Source organism: Anomalospiza imberbis, chromosome 14 (genome assembly GCF_031753505.1).
Source record: "Anomalospiza imberbis isolate Cuckoo-Finch-1a 21T00152 chromosome 14, ASM3175350v1, whole genome shotgun sequence".
Classification (NCBI taxonomy): Eukaryota; Metazoa; Chordata; class Aves; order Passeriformes; family Viduidae; genus Anomalospiza; species Anomalospiza imberbis.
In genome coordinates, this window is record NC_089694.1 from 4,549,645 (window position 1) to 4,565,183 (window position 15,539).

Sequence of the window (15,539 nt, forward strand, 5' to 3'; positions counted from 1 at the left end):
GTGTGTGCACTGATCCCAGGGAGCTCTGTGAGTTCTCTGCGAGGGCTTGCAGCAGGGTGGACTCTGCAGGACCTGCAGGCAGCGTTAGTTACTTGTGTTTAAAAACACCCAGTGTCCTTTAGGAGGTGAGGTAGCCCTGAGCAGTCAGGAATGTGAATTTATCTGGTGCTTCTTTTTACTGGAATTACTTTAGGAAGACAAAGGTTTGATGCCCTTTTGTGTTCCTACATTGAGGAGGCTCAAGTGCTTCTAACATTTTGAGAAATAGTAATTTTTAAGAGAAGAAAATTGCAACAATTACAATTTTCTGAAGATTAACAAAAGCTAGAACTGGGAACTGTACAAGATTGTCAAATGATCCTGGTTCTGTAAAATTACTTTTTATTCCACTTAGAATTATTTCTTCCTAACTTTTAACAGTTGTTAAATGAGCAAACACAGAATTCAGCTATTGAAATCATGAACCCGATTGAGTTACTGAAATAATGACACATGTGGCACATGGGCTACAAGTTACCAGTGCACTTTGTGGTTGGTTTTCTGTCCTCTGAATAGCAGAAGAAAAACATGGGTCGGAGTAATGAAACTGTATATTTTAGATAAAATTTAGATAAAATTCTGTGCGAAAAGGTTTTGATAAAGCTTGGAAGCTGTACCAGGGAAATACTTTCTGCACTCACACCAGTTCAAATAGTGGTAAGATGTTTAGGAATTCTTTTTCAGTGTTACTCCTTTTAGCATTGATCCACTATCACGTTTTGATAAACGTAGAGGAACTCGCAGATAAACAGTGGAACCAATTTAAACTCAAGCTCACCACATAAACATTAAAGTATTCCCTTTAGGAAGTCAGAATCCTTTGAATTATGCATGCGTTGTAGTTTGCAGTAAGATAAAAGAACTTTGAGGGGGGAGGGTGAGAAACTTGAAAAGCCTTTAAGGAGTAATTTGCATAAATTGGGTGGAGAGAGTAAACAGCACAAAGGGAAAAAATGTTATTTTCAGTAAGGCATTATAGAATGAGATAAAACAAATTACCAAAGAAATCAGGTGGAGTTAAAACAAAGCTGAAGTGCCTTAAACTTGTGTTAATGCTGCCATTGCCTTTACAGCAAATCCCAGGGAACTCTGAAGTGCCCTGGATTAAAAAAAAAAAAAAAAAACCAAACAAATTCTTAAGGGAGTCTTAGAAGAAGAGCCATGGAGACAGAAGAACATGTGTGTTACTGTGTGGGAGACCTCTGGACATGAATGCTCAGGATAAGCAGATTTTATTTCAATCTAACAGTATTTTTTTTTATCTTGCAGTTACAGGACCGCACACAATTTAGTGACCGAGACTTAGCTACCCTAAAGAAATACTGGGACAATGGCATGACCAGCCTGGGCTCAGTCTGCAGAGAGAAAATTGAAGCTGTGGCTGCAGATTTAAATGTTGACTGTGAAATAGTTCGGGTAAGAAATCCAGAGTCTTCCCTTATCTTGTCGCTGGAGCAAAAATAGGACAGATGAAAGGCTTTAAAAATTTCATGAGGAAGCTTGAAATAGATTTCACGTATTACATAATGAATGACCATGTTGGGAAGTGCTCTCCTGCTCTTTCTGCAGTCTATATTTAGTAAAAGCCCTCAGGTCAGGGTCTTATTGATCAGCAGCAGAAGCAGCACTAGGAGCTGTTTGACATTCTCTTGAGGAAGATTTTAAGTAAAAGTGTTACATTTTTGAGGGAGATCCTAGAAGACTGAAAGGTACTATTTATATTGCTAATAAGATACCAAAAAAGGGCTTTTCTAAAGATACAGGGAAAATATTTCTCATTCATGCATATAGGGAAAATTGTATGAAAGAAAATGCGACAAAATAGATAAAAAATATTTTACAAGGCTGTCTCGAGGGCAGGTTGAGGTGTGATGGAGGAATTCTGGGTCAGTTCAGTTTGATGGTTGCTGTAGGTGGCTGAGGGAGGCACAGGTGTGCTGGAGATAACCTGGCTCCCAAGAACCTCTGCACATCATCTCCTCCAGAGGCCGGGATGTTGTGTGACTGTGTCCTGGATGAGCAGACACCCAGCAGCACCTCTGGGGTCTGTTTGCTCATCCCAGCCTCAGGAAATGGCTCCACTGTTTGCAGTCAGACAAGGACAGGAGCCTTCCTTTCCCTCATGACAGGTGTGACAATTGGGATCATTCCTTTCAGGCTTCATCCTCTTTTTGCACCTGTTTCCTAAATTTCTGACACTGCTGCAGAAGCAGGGCTGAGAGCCCTCAGTGAAACTCTCCTGTTGTGGAGACCTCTGGCTTGGTGCATCCAAATGGTCCCAAAGCTGCTCTTAGGGTTGAACACCAATCTGGTTATTTGTTTTTGTGGGCACACAGGAATTCTAAAAAACCCAGTTGTACTTTTGGAGGCTGAAGAGAATCACTCTTTTCTCTCTAGAGAGCAAAGCTGCTCCTTGTTTTCCAAGGACTTGCCTTTGCTCTCTGAAAGGTGAAGCTGTTCCCCCTGACAGCACCTTCTGGACAGCACAGTGACACCCAGGCTCCCTTGGTTTGTTCCCCTGGGGACATCCCTTGGCACACAAGGGGTGACACTGTGTGACACTTTCCACCTGCTGGAATGTTTCTGTCCTCAGGGCAGAGACCAGGACACCCCGGAAGGCTCTGGCATCACCTGCACCAGAATAGATGACAAATGATCCCATGCACTCACAGACCTTGCTGGAAGTGTTTAAGGAGAATGTATTTTAGGGATAGAACTCTCAAGCTGATTTCCCACATGGCAGTTCCAGTCTGCTCTTGCCCTCACCGTTTCGTTGTTCCAGAATGTTCTCTGTTCAGCACACAGCACACAGGATGTGGAACCTTCTCTTCCCCATTTAATTTGAGACACTATCAAAACATGTTCATCTTTTCTGACATTCTCAGTATGTTGAATGAAAGATTTTCTGCTTTGAAAAGTCTGTGAAAAGATCTGCCTTTCCCAAGTGCCTTTTTTGCTAAAAAAGAGATCAGTTCAATTTTAAATTTTATTAACACTGTTTGTTAAAATCACAAGATGATGGGAAAATCTAAAGAATGGCAATACACTCCTTGGAAAAAAGAGGCCCAGATCTCAAAGGGCTGCTTGTGTGGGGGTTTTCTTTAATTTTTTTTCCCCCAAACTGTAGGTAATAGAAAAAAATGATCCAGGTAGTTCTCTGCATACCTGTTGTGCATTCTTCAAAGAGGAAAATCAGCAAGCTGGGAAAGCAAATACCAGCCAACAAAAAAGATTTGCTAAAAATAGTGTTCAGCATGTTATCTTTTAGCTTGTTAGAGATGCAGCTTTAAAAGGGTTTGTTTTTTTCCAAGGCTGGCACGGCATGAAACTGTGTTTAGTAGTTGGGACTGCTGTTAATATTCCTTTACTTTTTCTCTTTGGTAATCAAGGTATTATGAGCAAAAAGTTTTTTACTCAACTTTCTCAGAAGCCTAGGAAGAGGAATAGGGCAGGTATTTCTGAAATAAGGCCAGAGTGATGTTTAGTGTGTCTTTAAAGAAAATCCTAAAAATTTTAATGTCTTGGGATACTCATTTGGAGCAGAAGCCTCATGGAAAGGATGTGCATTTTGCCATGGCCTGATCATGTTTGCAAACCCAGGAACCGCTGCTCCTGTTTCTGGGGGTGTACATGGTGGGAAGGGGGATGAGAGGCAGCCCAAGATCAGTGGGAGTAGCAGTTGGTAAAGAAGTGGATTCCTGGCTCTGGGAAGGATTTTTGAGTTCCAGTGGAGAATTGATTTGATGGAATGAAGGGTCTGGGATACAGGGGCTGCTGAGCAGAGTTGAGATGAGATGAGGAGTGACATTAAGGACAGGAGAGCCTTAGGAGTTGTAGACAATTCTTGTTACATCATGTTAAACTCCGATGGTGTAGATGTTTCTTCATCAGAGAAGGCAAATTAATGACCAGGTGTACAGATCCACTTGGAGAATTTAGAATATGGGTATTTTTTTTTTCTCCTTTGAAATTCAATTTTATTGATGTAAATTCAATTTTATTGATGTAAGATGAGCTTAAAGCATCCATCTCCATCCCACCATGGCAGGGTTTCCAGGTTCCCTGGGCTGATTTAATCTCCAAGTCTGTTCCCAGTGTGCTCCTCTGCACTCACTGCAAACAACTTTTCCTGAAGCCAAAGGAGACTGAAGGATGAGCTGCTGTGAGCTTTTTTCTTCCAAGTTCCTTTCTGTCCTCCAAGGGGAGTGCTGTAGATCTGTCACCTTGGCCAGTTCCCTCCGTGCTGTAGGAAATCCTAGAACAGGGGAGATGTTTGGGTCATCGGATGCTTCAGTCCCCTTTTGGAAGTTGCAGAGTAGGAGAACCTGGATCAAAGATCTTATTTTAAATTTGTTGAATAATTTAGGGGGCAGAGACCTTACAAAGTCACCTAGTCCTGCTCTTATCTGGAACAGGATTTACTTTGGAATCAAGTCAGGGTTCTCAGGATGTTAACCAGTAAAATGTTGAGTACCTCCAAGGCTGGACCTACCAAGGCTTCTATGGACAAACTGCCCCTCTACCTCACTGTAAAGCATTATTTTTTCTATTATGTTCTCAATTCCAGTCCCAACTTCCCTTGCTGCCACTTGTACCCATTGCTTCTTTTCCTTTTGCTGTGCACCTTCCTGTTTCCCTTGGAAAGCTGAACCTGGGCACGGGATTTCGGGAAGCAGCCTCAGGAGGGTGAAATACTGGGGAATACTCAGCTCCCTGAACTGCTGGCTGCAGCTTGCTCCTGTAGCTCAGATGTGCTGATGTCACTTGGTTGGGGGCCTGTTGCTTTTGTTATAGTTTCTGATATCATTCATGTTTATTTCTCTTACAAGACTTGGATTGGGAATCGAAGACGGAAATATCGTTTAATGGGGATTGAGGTCCCACCCCCTAGAGGAGGTCCTGCTGATTTCTCTGATCAATCTGAATTTGTTTCTAAATCAGCACTTAATCCAGGAGAGGAAACTGCTACTGAAGTGGGGGATGATAATGATAGGAATGATGAAGTATCAATCTGCTTATCTGAAGGAAGCTCACAAGGTATTTGGAATGCAGTTACTACTGTGCCTATATTTTCAATTTTGTGCAGTGTGCATGCTTTGGATTCTGTTGTACACATTCAAAAACGTCTGACAGAGTCACAAGTGCTCCAACCCGCCTGGGCTGAAGGTACTGTTTGGTCTCTTTCTTCTACCTGTGTGTCTCTGAGTTTGGTTGGGTTTGTGGTACAAAGATAGGAAGAAACCTTTGGTCATAAGAACCCTTTTTCTGCCAGATTCATCTGAAACGAAGTCAAGAATTCACGTTTTGCTGGTGCAAGTGAGAGCTGGGCAGCCAGTACAGGTGGGGAAGCCTCACTTCCCAAGGAAGCCAGATTTCACAAATGCTCTCTGCCAACTACTCTGTTCTTGCCAGCCACCTGGAATGGCCATTCCATTTGACACCCCATGCCTGGAGGTGCCCAAGGCCGGGTTGGACAGGGCTGGCAGCACCCTGGGACACTGGAAGGTGTCCCTGTCTTGGCAGGGGGTGGCACTGCATGAGCTTTAAGGTCCCTTCCATCCCAACCCATGGTTCCACAGTTCCAACCCTGTGATCCTCAGCCACCCCAAGCACTGATGGGGCTGGAGCTGCTGCTGGGACTGAGCAGAGCTGCTGGGACTGTGCATTTCCATTTCTCCTGGCAGGGAACCCCTCAGCCCAGGCTGGAACAAGGAGCTGCCCAGGCCTCCTGCTGCTCTGTCTGACAGGCAAACACAACCAGCAGATCAAAGCCAGGAGCAGGGCACAGCCCAGGAGCCTTGGAACTGCACACACAGGGGGTGTCCTCAGTAAACTGCAGGATCTGCAGTGAGAAGTGCCTTCATCTGAATTCCCTTTTCCCCCTCAGGAGCACATGGGATCGATGTCTGCCTGCCCCTCCTGTCCGTGAGCCCGGCACATCCCCCACTCACTAATTGCTCCCAGTGCTTCTGCTTAGGGGAGATCAATGGAGCCTTTGCTCTCCAAGCTAAAAGAGAGTCTGACCTCGGGCCTGCTGCTCTGCAGCTCAGTGTGCCAGGCTTGATCCTGTCATTTCCTCAGAACAGTTTAAAGGGAAGAGCCAGGGGAACGGAGGCGGCTGGGAATGAGTTTGGGAGAGCTTTGTCATGCTTGACTGTAGAGGGAATAAGATGGTAAAGAAATGGGTCAAGTGATTGAAAGCCAAGTGAGATGAGGAATCTCAGCGTCCTTGATTTGCCTGAGGTGTGGAAGGAGCTGATTTAAGTCAGGTCTGCTTGAGAGAAATTGGTGACAGGGAAGAGTCTGAGGTGTCTGCAGTTCAAGTGAGGAATAACTGTGTTGGTTGAGCCAGGCTTTCATCAGGCAAGGTGAGGCTGAACACTTGGGTGCATTATTAGTGCAAAGCCACAGCATGCAGGAATCCCACCTTCATTCCTTTATTCTCCCACTACAATTATTTCTGTTCATTTCTCCAGTTCAAAGGAGGAGGTTCACTGCTGCAGCTCAGCTGGTTTTGAACTTCCTGGAAAATATTTCTCCCAATACTCATGGGTTATGTTCAGTCACAGATAGGGAATTGTTCTCATGTTTGAGAACTGTAACTTTTGGTCCTAATTTATTAAAAAACCAAAAGCACAACAGCAAAAAAAAAAACCACTCTAAAGGACAGACAAAAGCAATTTTTGGTCACCTAATTAGAGTAATTAAAGTTGATGGCTTCTGCTTTTAAAATGTAGTGTGTAAATATAAAAAAATAAGCTGTGCTTTGATGCCAAATGGATCATTAAAGCTCTCATATTGCCTCACCTTTTTTAATTGTGTGTTAATTGAATCCACAGTGTGTAGGTGGAGGCCATTAGGGCTGTGCCAGTTCTGTGAGCTGAGGATGAATATTTAAGGAGTTGGGAATGCTGTAGGGAGCTGCTTCCTTCAGCTGTTGAATCCAAGGGTGACTGCCAGGGTTACAGAGTTCCTGGTGCCCTGGAATGTCCCTGAGGAGTGACCTCCACCCTTCCTTGCTCCCGTTTGCTCCTGGCACAAACTGTCCTATGGAGCTGTGACTGGTGGCACATGGAGTTCATTTGAAACAATTCCCAATCAAATTTGCTCACTTTAGAGATTTTTAACTTAAAATTTGTTTCAAACCATTAACTGTCTCTCTGTGGTCTGGCCTAAACATTACCCTGTCTTTGGTAATTCCAGGGAAATCCTGTTATCCCTGTGTTTGTGTGGAGGTGAAAGACCCTGGAATCACCTGAACCTTGTTGCCCCTTCCCTCTTTTCCTCTTTATATTTAATATATATCATAGATTTATGTTTTAATATGCAGAAGTCAAGGAAATATGAGAAACAAACTTCAATTTTAGGGGTAAATAGACTGACCTGTCTTTGGGTTTGGAGTTCTCCTTGGCCTTTAAGGTCAGTGGAATCATCTCATGCTTTGTGGTTGAAATACCAGGGTAAATTCTCCTCTGTTTTCAAGTGTTTATACATAAAAAAGCACTTTAGGTTCACTGGGGATAAGCATTTGCCATAATCTGGTCAGTTTTTTGTTCAAAATCCATCAATGTCTGCAAGGGGGAAGTGGGATTTAGATATATTTATACCCCAGAATTTCAGGGAATGCAAGGTTTTTCATGTGGGAATCCATTTTCATTTAAAAAACCCCCAACTTCTGCACATCTCTGATGTGAAACTCTTCATCACCTTTGAATATTCCAACCTGAACCGAAAAAGGAGAAGGTTTGGTGCAGAGAATAATGGAGAGTTTTGTTGTTGTTTCAGGTGGCAGTTGGTTTGATGTTGGCCTGAAATGCTTGTGACAAGATGTCTTTTTAATAAGGCAGATATTCTGTTTATGTTTAGACATTGATACCATGACTTTGCTGTTGGATTTAGCAGCTGTGACATTTAGTGGTAAACACCATTAATGGTCCTTCAGCATAAAATTGGAATGAAATCTGACAAAACCAATTTATTTCTGCAGAAGAGACAAATGAAGCTCTTCAAAATGAAGAAATTGGCCATAAAGATGATGACCAGAATCCAGTGTCCACTGATAATGTGGTATGTTTACCTTTCCTTTTCCACCAATTAATAACTCCTTAATTAATGTTGAAGTTGTTGTCCAGCACTTGTGTAAAGTCCTTCCTATCTGGGCTGTAAAACTGTACTGAAAGTTCTAAAACACAGCAGGAAAAAACCCTCAAACCTTCAGTAGAAATGGTTTGGAGAGATGGTGCCCAAGAGACTCAGCTCCCCAACCTGCCTGAACCCCAGATTTTGTCATTTGAGACAACAATGGAACAAACCCAAGGAAGAGTTTCTTCATACTTTGTTCTGAAACACTGTAACAGAACGTTTTAAAAATGCACTTAAAATTGGACTAAAATACATTGTATTTGCATAAGAGATAGGGTTTTCCTATTTGAAATTCTAATCTGTTCCTTCCCCTCCTGTCTTAACAAGTGTGTGTGAGAAAGGGAATGTGAATGTTTGGCAGTTACATAGAGACTCTTCCCTCAAGCTGAGTCTGAAACCAAAAATATTTGAGTCCCAGTGTTTCTGAGGGTCTGATGGAGCAGCAGAACTCAGGGTCGTCAAAGCTCTGAGCTGTTGTCACTTCATCTGGGCTGGCAGACACTGGAGCACACAAAATGTGCTTTATCCTCCCTGCCTTCAGCACAGGCTAGGGAGCTTGGTGAGTCTGCCAGGGAGAGACGGGAATGCCCCTGGAAGGAGTTTTCCTCAGTGATTTCAGGGAAATTCCTGGTGTGCAGGCAGAAGGGACCACATGCTGCAGGAAAAACCTGAATTAACACCTCAGGAATGACCCATGGACATGGATTGGGTCAGTGGGGGCCCTTCCCTACTCTGGGTTAACCACCATCCTAAAAATAGGAAAATTGCTTTAACTTATTACGGACAGGTTCATAAATGTTGACAACTGTCAAAACAATTAAAAGCGGTAAAAAAACTTGGGATGTATTTCTGAGTCTTAGTGTTAAGCTTAGCCTTAACACTGTGCTTTAGGTATCTTTAGAAACCCAGTATAAAAAGCTCCCCAAATTTTTGTCAGTTAGGTGAAAATGTCCATATTTGTGCATTTGAAAGTGTCCTTTGGATCAGCACTCTACAGCTAAGGGCATTTCCCTTGCACTCTGGCCAGGGAGGGTCAGAGGAGAACTCTTTGGTTTCTTTAGGGCAGGACTAGCTCAGGATTTGCTGTGATGGCTGGTTTATCCAGAGGGATAAATGTCCAGACCCTCCTTTACAACAACAGAGCAGAGCCAGGGCTGTGAGGAGATAAATGTGCAACTTAAAGTCAAAAAGCTGGGCCAGGGAGCTCCTCCTCTGTAAACAGCTCGAATCTCCATGGCAGCAGCTCCCGCTGGATTCCTGCTGGATCTCCTGGCTGAGGTGCATGATTGCCATCTAATGGGGCTGCAGGGCTCAGAACTGCTCAGGAGCCAGCACAGAGCTCTCCTTCCTTCCTCCTTCATCCTTCATCCTTCACCCTTCCTCCTCCCTCCCTCCTCCCTCCTGCCCCTTTGGGATGTGGATGCCCATTTGTTTGTCTCCTCTGTGTGTTGGAATGAGCTGTCTGCTTCTGTTTCAGAAAATAGAAATTTTAGATGATGAGGAGAGTGATCTGATCAGCAATTCTGAAGTGGATCAGATGAGTTCTCTTTTGGATTACAAGGTGAGTGATTGGGCCATGTCAGGGACAGTGGGATAATCCCCAGGGAGTTCAGGGGGTGGATCTGTCAGGAATTCAGCAAAAACCTGTGGGATCCTGAGCTCCTCTGCTGTTTTCCCAGCATGCACATCATGTCCTCATCCCACCTCCAGCCACTTTATCCAGGTTTCAACCCAAATGGGCTGTATTTCTGTGTTTTAGTCACAGTTAAACTTGGCCTTAAGGTATCTTTAGAAACTCAGTATAAAAAGCTCCCCAGATTTTTGTCAGTTAGGTGAAAATGTCCATATTTGTGCATTTGGAAGTGTCCTTTGGATCAGCATCTCTCATTTCTACAGAGCTGCAGCTCCCTCCATGTGTCCCAACAAAGGGATTTATGGAGCCACCCCAGCAGAATTGTTCTTGGAATGCTGCGACGCTGTTCCTGCGGCGTGGTGCTGCCACTCTGGACGGCACCGAAGAAATGGAAGGAATCCTCTGCTGGAACGGGGGGGTCTGAGGAGAAGGCATTCCCAGGACATGTCTGGAAGTGGTGGCTGTGGGAGGGAGGAGAAGCACTTGGATCCTACCAGCTCCTGTCTCCTGCTGAGGATTCTGTCTGTGCTGCTCTCCCAGGAGTCGCCACAATTCCACCTTTCCTTGAGCTTTTGCCTCCATTGCTGATTTTTTTTTCCCCTTAGAAACCAGGTCTGTTCTCCTGATAATAATCAATCACCAAAATAATAAACAGATCATCTCTTCAGAACAGAAATTCCTCCTTCCAGCAGTGTTTTCCTGGGAAGGGCAGTGGAGAATGAATCAGGAGAGGGAATGACCTTTTCTTAATGTCACCTGTCAGCGCAGTGAGAGGCTTGTTGTGACAGTGCCCTGCAGAGCCAGGGCTTTGTGTGACAGCACTGATTACTCCCTGAGTTTTCTGCCTAAACCTGAATTCTTCCTGGGCTGGGTAAAATCCAGAGCTAAACAGGCAACTGCTAAGTATCCATAGGGAAGAACTCAGCTGATTTTTTATGGAAGCTTCAGAATTTCAGCCCAAATATTCCTCTCTCATTCCCAGAGCTGTTATCACCTGGAACAGTGTGGTGAGCGGTGTTTTCACTGAAAAAATATGAATTTTCTGGGAAAAAAAAAACCAACAAAAATACAACCATTTTTAAAGGTTTGTTGCAAACCTTTAGAGCATCATGTAGTCGCAGCTTTTCATGTCAACTAAAGCTGGATTCCAGCCAGTGTGAGCATGAATATCATATTTTTTTCATTATTCTTTCATGAGTTGGTACTATTAACCAGAGCCCTTCTGCAAAAATGAGCAATGCCTTTGATCTTGTAACCTAAATAAACATTTTGATTGTCATGATCTTTGCAAAAGTGAATAACCAGAGAAAATTAATTTTAGCTCTGCACTGATCAACAGGTTTAGCATTTTGATCCAGTAATTTTGAAAGAGAAGAGATACTTGGAATAAATGGAAATACTTACCAAATCTGAATTTTTAGTTAAGAGATTTGCAAGTATTGATTGGGAAAATGCCTTTTTAACCAAAGCACACAATTTCTTGATATTTCTTCACTTTGTAATATATTACATCCAGTTCCAGCCCCATAATCAACTCTGTGGAGGTTGGAACTAAATGATCTTGAAGGTCCCTTCCAAACTGTTCTGTCACTGTGTGATACTCCTGCTTATTCTGTAAGATAAGGGATCCTGAGGAGCTTGGTGAGCTGACACTTGATCCACATCAAGCCCAGCTGCACTGGAGGATGTTATCTTTTAATTCATGCCAGCTTTGAGGAATCTTCAAGTCATTTTCCCTGTTTTTTGTGTCAAGGCTTCTGCTGCAATAATGGAATTTATTCGCTGTCTCTTCTCGCAGCCCCATGATCACTTCTAGGAAGAGATCTGGGCTTTGGTTGTCATTGTCACTAAAAATAGTTTGGTTTTAACCCAGGGGTGTTTAGGTGTGGTTATTCCAATGCTTTGTCCTGTCCCCATCCCTGTAGGGATTTAACAGACACGTGGATGTGGCACTTGGGGACACGGTCAGTTGTGGCCTTAGCAGTGCTGGGGAATGGTTGGGCTCAGTCTTAGAGGGCTTTTCCAGCCTAAAGGGTTCCATGGTTCTGAGATCATTCCCAGAGCTCTCTGGTTCCCCCACAGAATGAAGAAGTCAGGTTCATCGAGAGTCAGCTGGAGAGCCACAAACAGAAATATTTTGAGCTGCAGACGTTTACCCGGAGTTTGATACTTGCAATTAAATCAGATGATAAGGAACAGCAGCAGGTAAATCCCGGGGCAGGTTTAATATCTGTGTTTAATATCAGAAGATGTTTGTCCTTTTGTGTTGCATCCCTCCCTTGGGTTTACTCCAGAGGCTCAAATTATGATTGAAAATCTCAAATAATTTTCTCATCTTTGTTTAAATCCCTGCTGACATAAAACCACACCTAACAAAGTATATACCATATATTAGGTATGTTTTTCCCTTGTAGGCTCTGCTTTCAGACTTACCTCCTGAACTTGAAGAGATGGATTTCAACCACACATCCCCGGAGCCCGACGATACCTCATTCAGCCTCTCGTCCCTGTCGGAGAAGAACGCCTCAGACAGTTTGTGATCCCTCTTTTCTGCAAGAGACAGAGCACAAACCCCACGGGAGGTGCAGGGCTCAGGGGAGAGAGAGAGGCTTTTGCTCTGCAGCGCTCTCAGCCTGTGCTGGAGGGCAGCTCTGGCTCCTCACAGCCTTGCACTGCCCAGGAATTGGCAATGCTGGGTTTGGAAAATCAAAGAACTGGGTGAGGGAAGGGTTCCCTGGTAGCAGCTTGGCCTTGGGTAGGATTAACTTTGACTCTCCAGAATAACTCTGTAGCAAAGTCTTTTTGAGCAGGGATGCAAGAGTGGGAAACACACACAGTGAATTCTCCAGCTCCACGTGCTCCCCAGGCCTGTTTATTATATTTTTCCCCATTTTTACTCAGGTAGGTGGACTAAAAATTGGGGATCCAAATAGAATAACAGGCTTTCTCTGAGTTGTGCTTGAAAACCTGAAATTAAACTGAAGTGTTTTTCGTTTTCTGATTTGAGATTGTTAAATCTTCCATTTTCTGACCAAAATAGCTGAAAAACCTTGAAAGGCTAACTGAAAAAATTGAAATATCATGAATAAATTATTAATGCAAAGAAGCAGTGATAAGTGTTGGAAGAAATGAAGTGGAAATGGGAACCCTGATAGCTGCAGGACGCAACTTCCTAATACAGTAGCAATGGGATTGGATGTTTACACTCTTTAGAGGTTAATGATTGTAGTCTCAGTTTTTATTTGTCAAAGCCTGAATGCTAAAGTACTGCTTATTATTTTAATTCTTGGGTATATATTTTTCCACAAACTTTGCTCCAGTTTACCAAGCCAGTCAGAATTCCACAACTGTCATTGCATCCTGACAGGTTTTCCAGTGTTGGAAGTGAGCTTTGCACACCTGGTTTGAAGCCCTGCCTGGTGCATTTTTTGGCAAGTGCCATTTCTAAACTGTGATCTGGATTGCAGGCAGGGGCTGAACTGAATTTCTTCTTTCCCAGAGCTGTTGGCACTGAATCCCTTCACTCCTGTGGTGGAATGGCTGTGCAGAGATGTGCAGGTGGATTCAGTGGGGTGTGCTGGTGTCCAGGGAACGCCTGGCCATGGCAGTGGTGCTGTGGTTGAGTTGACAGGCTGGTGACCAGTCCAAGGCAGGTCTCAGTCCTGGAGCTCTTCTCCTCCAGGATGGTTCTGTGGGATGCTGCAGGTCCCTGCCCATGGCATTGATGCTCCAATTCCAACCTGGATTTCCCTCAGCAAGCATTTTTCACACAGATGCTTCAGTCTGGTAAAAAACCCAATCTTCCCATTTTATGCCAAATAATAATTGACTCTGGGGAGTCCTTGTTCATGCAGTAAGTTACCCCCTTAATTTCAGTGGGAGGTCCAAGGTGTAGCTTAGAAAATCCAGAGTGTTGGGGAAATAACACCTTTTTTTCCTTGAATACTGGGATTAGACTCAGGTTTTAGGGTTTTCTCAGTCTGATCAGTCCCTCCCTAATCACTTGTACAGCTCTTTTTGTTTAGTATCAGTAGTGAGCTCTGTTCTTTCAGGTTTTTAGTCTCTCCTCTCCTTGGGCACGAGGAGCTTTTAGCAATACTGTAAAATACCAGCTGCAGAAAGGGCAGGAACAGTTTTAAAAGGTGTTCTGAAAAACCAAAAGTCTCGCAGTTCTGCCCCCTGTATGGTTCTCTAAGTTCCCAACAGAGCTACCCTTCCACAGGGAAAGCCCAGAGTTCCAGGCTGCTGGGCCTGTGTGTGAGCTGAGGCATTAAAACTCTGAGTGGAAATGAGGTTTGTGAGCAGAGCTCACAGTGCTGGCCTTCACAGGGAGGACAGAGCTGAGCTGGAATTCTCTGAAAAACTCATTTATAAAGGGTTTTCTATGCCAGGCCAACAATGGTTTCTATTGCTGTTCTCTTTGGACAGGAAATTTGTGCCACTGACAATGAAACCTCTTGTTTTCTGTGAAATTTACAAAAAATAGTGCTGGGATTTGCCACTATTTGGACTCTGTTTTCCTGCTTCTTCTACTTGAATTCCCATGAGAGAGGGCAGGATACTCTTAACAGGAGTTCTCAATTTCATGGTCAATTAAATCATCTGCCTTCCTGCAAGAAAAACTTCCATTGATGATTCCTATTTTGCTGTCTTGCTGCTATTTCATATCCAAACAAATCAAAGGAATGAATTTTGAATGAACTGTTTGCTGGATACAAGCAATGATGTCAGTCCCTGTTCTCCAGGAAGCTGGAATCCTCTTGGATGTGCAGCTGAGATGAGCTGCAGTCAAGGCCCACCCCATCCCTGGGGATGTTCTGTGGTCCTTTCTCCTGTGAGGAGACAAAACACAGCCTGGGACACTTGACAGCACTACAGGATAGTCAGGGAAAAAAGAGGATAAATTCTATCCCTGAATAAAAAATCTGGGGAGGACCACAGCTCCTTGGCTGGTTTTTTTTCAGTGTCAGTGTGTATTTCCAACAAAAATGGAATGACTGTTACCATTAGTGGTGGTTAAATGTTGGTGGAGAGCAGTGGGGGTGGCTCTGGGGTGGGTTTGGGTTCAGGGTGTTTCCCCTGTCTGTAGGACAGTAACAAACACCTGCAGTAAGTGCAGCTCATCATTCCATAACCTTCCACAGCAGATGAAGCTCATGCTGTGCTTTGCAGGGTGACAGAAATCAGCTCCCTTTGTGTCCCAGTGAGTGACTGTAATGTGAATTATCACTGCAGCAGAAGGGCCTCGTGCTGGTGGTTTTATCACCTTTTGTGGCCATGTATCAATGTTTGACCATCCTGCAAAGTGTTTCATTTACTTTGTCCATGAACAATGACTTCCCTGGCATTGTTCATTCCTAAAGCATCCATGGGAGCATCAGTGATGTCTTTCTGAAGAAACCCAGGTGGGAAAGTAGCCCAGAACAGACATTTTACCCAGAGGCAGGACAGGCTCTCCCTGGGGAGCTGTTTTGATGCTTGAAGGTTAAAACCCTATTTCCTGGAGCTTTGCCTGCTTCCCTCTCCCTGCAGGATGCTTCAATCACATCCATAGGTGTGACAGGAGTAACAGTAGCAGGAAATACTCCAATAATACAATAAATACTCCAGCAGGTGAATTTGGGGCAGGTTTAAAGGTACCTGAGCAGATGAACCGTACGAGGCTTCTGGAGTGCCCAGCCTTGGAGGCAGCTCTGCACTTTAATCTCTCCAAGTATTTCTTTTC

At 43.9% G+C, this 15,539-nt stretch overlaps 1 protein-coding gene across 3 annotated transcripts in view; it reads left to right on the forward strand.

Moving 5' to 3' along the window:
- The window catches only part of HDX (highly divergent homeobox), a 34,349-nt gene extending 21,956 nt beyond the window's left edge, over window positions 1-12,393 (forward strand). For all 3 annotated transcript variants that reach the window (XM_068204581.1, XM_068204583.1, XM_068204582.1), the window contains 6 exons: window positions 1,309-1,455; window positions 4,869-5,076; window positions 8,027-8,106; window positions 9,659-9,742; window positions 11,897-12,019; window positions 12,229-12,393. In XM_068204581.1, coding sequence (XP_068060682.1) covers window positions 1,309-1,455; window positions 4,869-5,076; window positions 8,027-8,106; window positions 9,659-9,742; window positions 11,897-12,019; window positions 12,229-12,354 — 768 coding nt within the window. In that variant the 3' untranslated portion in view covers window positions 12,355-12,393. The remainder of the gene's footprint in view (window positions 1-1,308; window positions 1,456-4,868; window positions 5,077-8,026; window positions 8,107-9,658; window positions 9,743-11,896; window positions 12,020-12,228) is intronic.
- Window positions 12,394-15,539: the final 3,146 nt, after the last annotated feature.